Source organism: Trypanosoma rangeli (assembly GCF_003719475.1).
Source record: "Trypanosoma rangeli strain AM80 chromosome Unknown Tra_15.4_contig_00293, whole genome shotgun sequence".
In the NCBI taxonomy this organism is placed as follows: Eukaryota; Euglenozoa; class Kinetoplastea; order Trypanosomatida; family Trypanosomatidae; genus Trypanosoma; species Trypanosoma rangeli.
This window is the reverse complement of record NW_021706036.1, coordinates 2,529-4,709: the sequence shown is the minus strand read 5'-3', so window position 1 is coordinate 4,709 and position 2,181 is coordinate 2,529. Positions and strand designations below refer to the sequence as shown.

At 52.4% G+C, this 2,181-nt stretch overlaps 2 protein-coding genes across 2 annotated transcripts; both read left to right on the top strand.

Moving 5' to 3' along the window:
- Nucleotides 1-154: 154 nt before the first annotated feature.
- TraAM80_07232 (trans-sialidase) lies at nucleotides 155-880 on the top strand (the record flags this gene model as incomplete). The annotated part of the gene is made up of 1 exon (XM_029384034.1): nucleotides 155-880. The coding sequence occupies one exon, from the start codon at nucleotides 155-157 to the stop codon at nucleotides 878-880; it is 726 nt and encodes a 241-aa protein (XP_029236123.1).
- Nucleotides 881-895: 15 nt separating this feature from the next.
- On the top strand, nucleotides 896-2,038 carry TraAM80_07231 (trans-sialidase; the record flags this gene model as incomplete). Its single annotated transcript, XM_029384033.1, has 1 exon — nucleotides 896-2,038. One exon carries the CDS (start codon nucleotides 896-898, stop codon nucleotides 2,036-2,038), a length of 1,143 nt encoding a protein of 380 aa, XP_029236122.1.
- Between the last annotated feature and the right edge of the window lie 143 nt (nucleotides 2,039-2,181).

The window sequence follows — 2,181 nt, the reverse complement described above, 5'->3', positions numbered from 1 at the left end:
GCAGCCACCGCCAGTAACACACATACACACACATGCCCAAGATATCCTGGCAGATGATTTCCTTGGCGGTGCTCTTCCTCCTCCTCTGCGTGCTGATGTGCGGCTGCGCTGAGGCTCAGGATAAGCAGTCAAAGGAGGTTGATAATCTCCGTGGATGAAGGGTGATACTGCTTCAACAGAATCCAGACAAGGTATTGGCGATGACTTCGAAGGGCCAGGATACTGTTTTTTCAACGACGACAGGTTTTGCACCCCCACTCTTGCCGTGGCGGGTGATTTCTTGGTTGTAATCTGCGAAGAGCACTACATGGTGAACAAATCGAGAATAAATGGTTCGATGATTATGATGAAATACGTTGAGTACAATGCGAGCACGTGGATGCAGGAACTGCTCAGGGATAATGGAGGGGCGTGGGGCACAAGTATTCCTTTCAATCATCTTACGAAGGCCAATTATACTTTTGCGGTGGGCCCTGCCGCAGTCAGTGCTGAGAAAAACCTCTACCTTTTTTACGGGGCCTACCAGAAGACCCAAAAGCCGTGGACACAACCGAGGGACCGAAGCTACTGGGATCCGTTTGTGACTGTTGCAGTGACGGAACGGCCAGATGGGCTCAAGGGGTTATGGCTGACTAATTCCGTTAACTTGAAGTCCCGAATTGAGGATCAACTTGACGGAGGCAATTTGATTCAACTTATTGGGGGAGGTGGGGCGGGCATTATGTACGCGCCCGGAATTCCTGTATACCCAATGCAAGCTACAAATAAGAATGGAAAGGTCGTCTCGCTGATCATGCATTCGGTGCAGCACCGTTTCAATTGGTCGCTCTCGGAAGGAACAAGTGATGAGGGCTGCACGACTCCCACAGTCGTCGATTGACAAGAGACGTTGCTCATGATGACCCCGTGTGAAAGCGGGTATCGCAGGGTGTACGAATACACCGATGGGTATTGGAAGGAGTCTCACAGAATGCTGTCAGGCGTGTGGGGCAACTCAAAGGGTCGGCATGGAGCTGGAAAACAGTCCGGCTTTATCAATGCAAACATTGATGGAAAGGAGGTTTTGCTGGTTACATCGTTGACTGAAGCTGTCCAAGGAACGAAGATATTCAATGGGCTTCACCTTTGGGTAAGTGACGGCAACCGCGTGGTCCATGTGGGGCTGATATCCCCGCCTGGCAGAAGCGTCGGTTCCAGCACTTTGCTTTACGCAAGGGGCAACCTGTTCTCTCTACACGTGGAAGACGGTGAGAAGGGAAGTGCTGTCGTATTGACACACCTGTCTGAGGAGCTGACGAGGGTAAAGCGACTGTTGTCGGAGTGGAAGACGCTGGGCAACAAGTATTCAGCGTCTTGTACCCGTTCTGCTGCAAACCCTGGCTTGGATGGTGAGTGTGGGCCAGCTGTTCCCACAGATGGGCTTGTAAGCGTTTTTGCCGGCAAGCACAAAGACAATGCATGGCAGGACAGCTACGGCTGCAGTAGTGCCGTTTTGAAGAATGCAATTCCTGTCACCAACGGATTTAAATTCGGTGGGCACGACGCCGGTGCGTTTTTGCCCGTGAGCTACGGGGTGCAGCATCAACCGTATCATTTTGCACATCACAACTTTACTCTGTTGGCCACAGTGACGATGGATGGCGACAAGAAGGATCATGGCACCGTCTTAGGCGTCAGGGTGAGGCTTCCCGATAAATTGAAGAAGCGTTTTGGGCTTGGCCACAACCATGGAAGATGGATAGCTCTGTACGGGAAAAACCGGGTGTCTTCAGGAGTCAGCTGGAGTGCGAAACAAGCGTACCAAGTGGCGCTCGTTGTGCAGAACGGTATGGGTACCATATACATTGACCAAAAGCCACTGAAGGGAGCCGGGGGGCGAGTTGTGAACTTTGCGGCGAAGGAAGAGATCGTGGGATTTTACTTTGGCGCGGGCGTTTACGGCACCCTCAACCGTGGGAAAAAGACCAACTTGACCGTGACGAACGTCTTTCTTTACAACCGTCCGTTGAGTCCCGCTGAGCTCCCGGCACCATCATAGACTCATGGGAGAGGCTGAAGCTGCAGTAGGGAAGGAGGAATTTGCGTCTCTCTCACCTTACTTTGTGTGTGGCTTGTGCACGACGAATGAAGAGGGCGCCAGCGCAGGGCGTGCGTGCGAAGATGTGTGCGTGTGTGTGACTT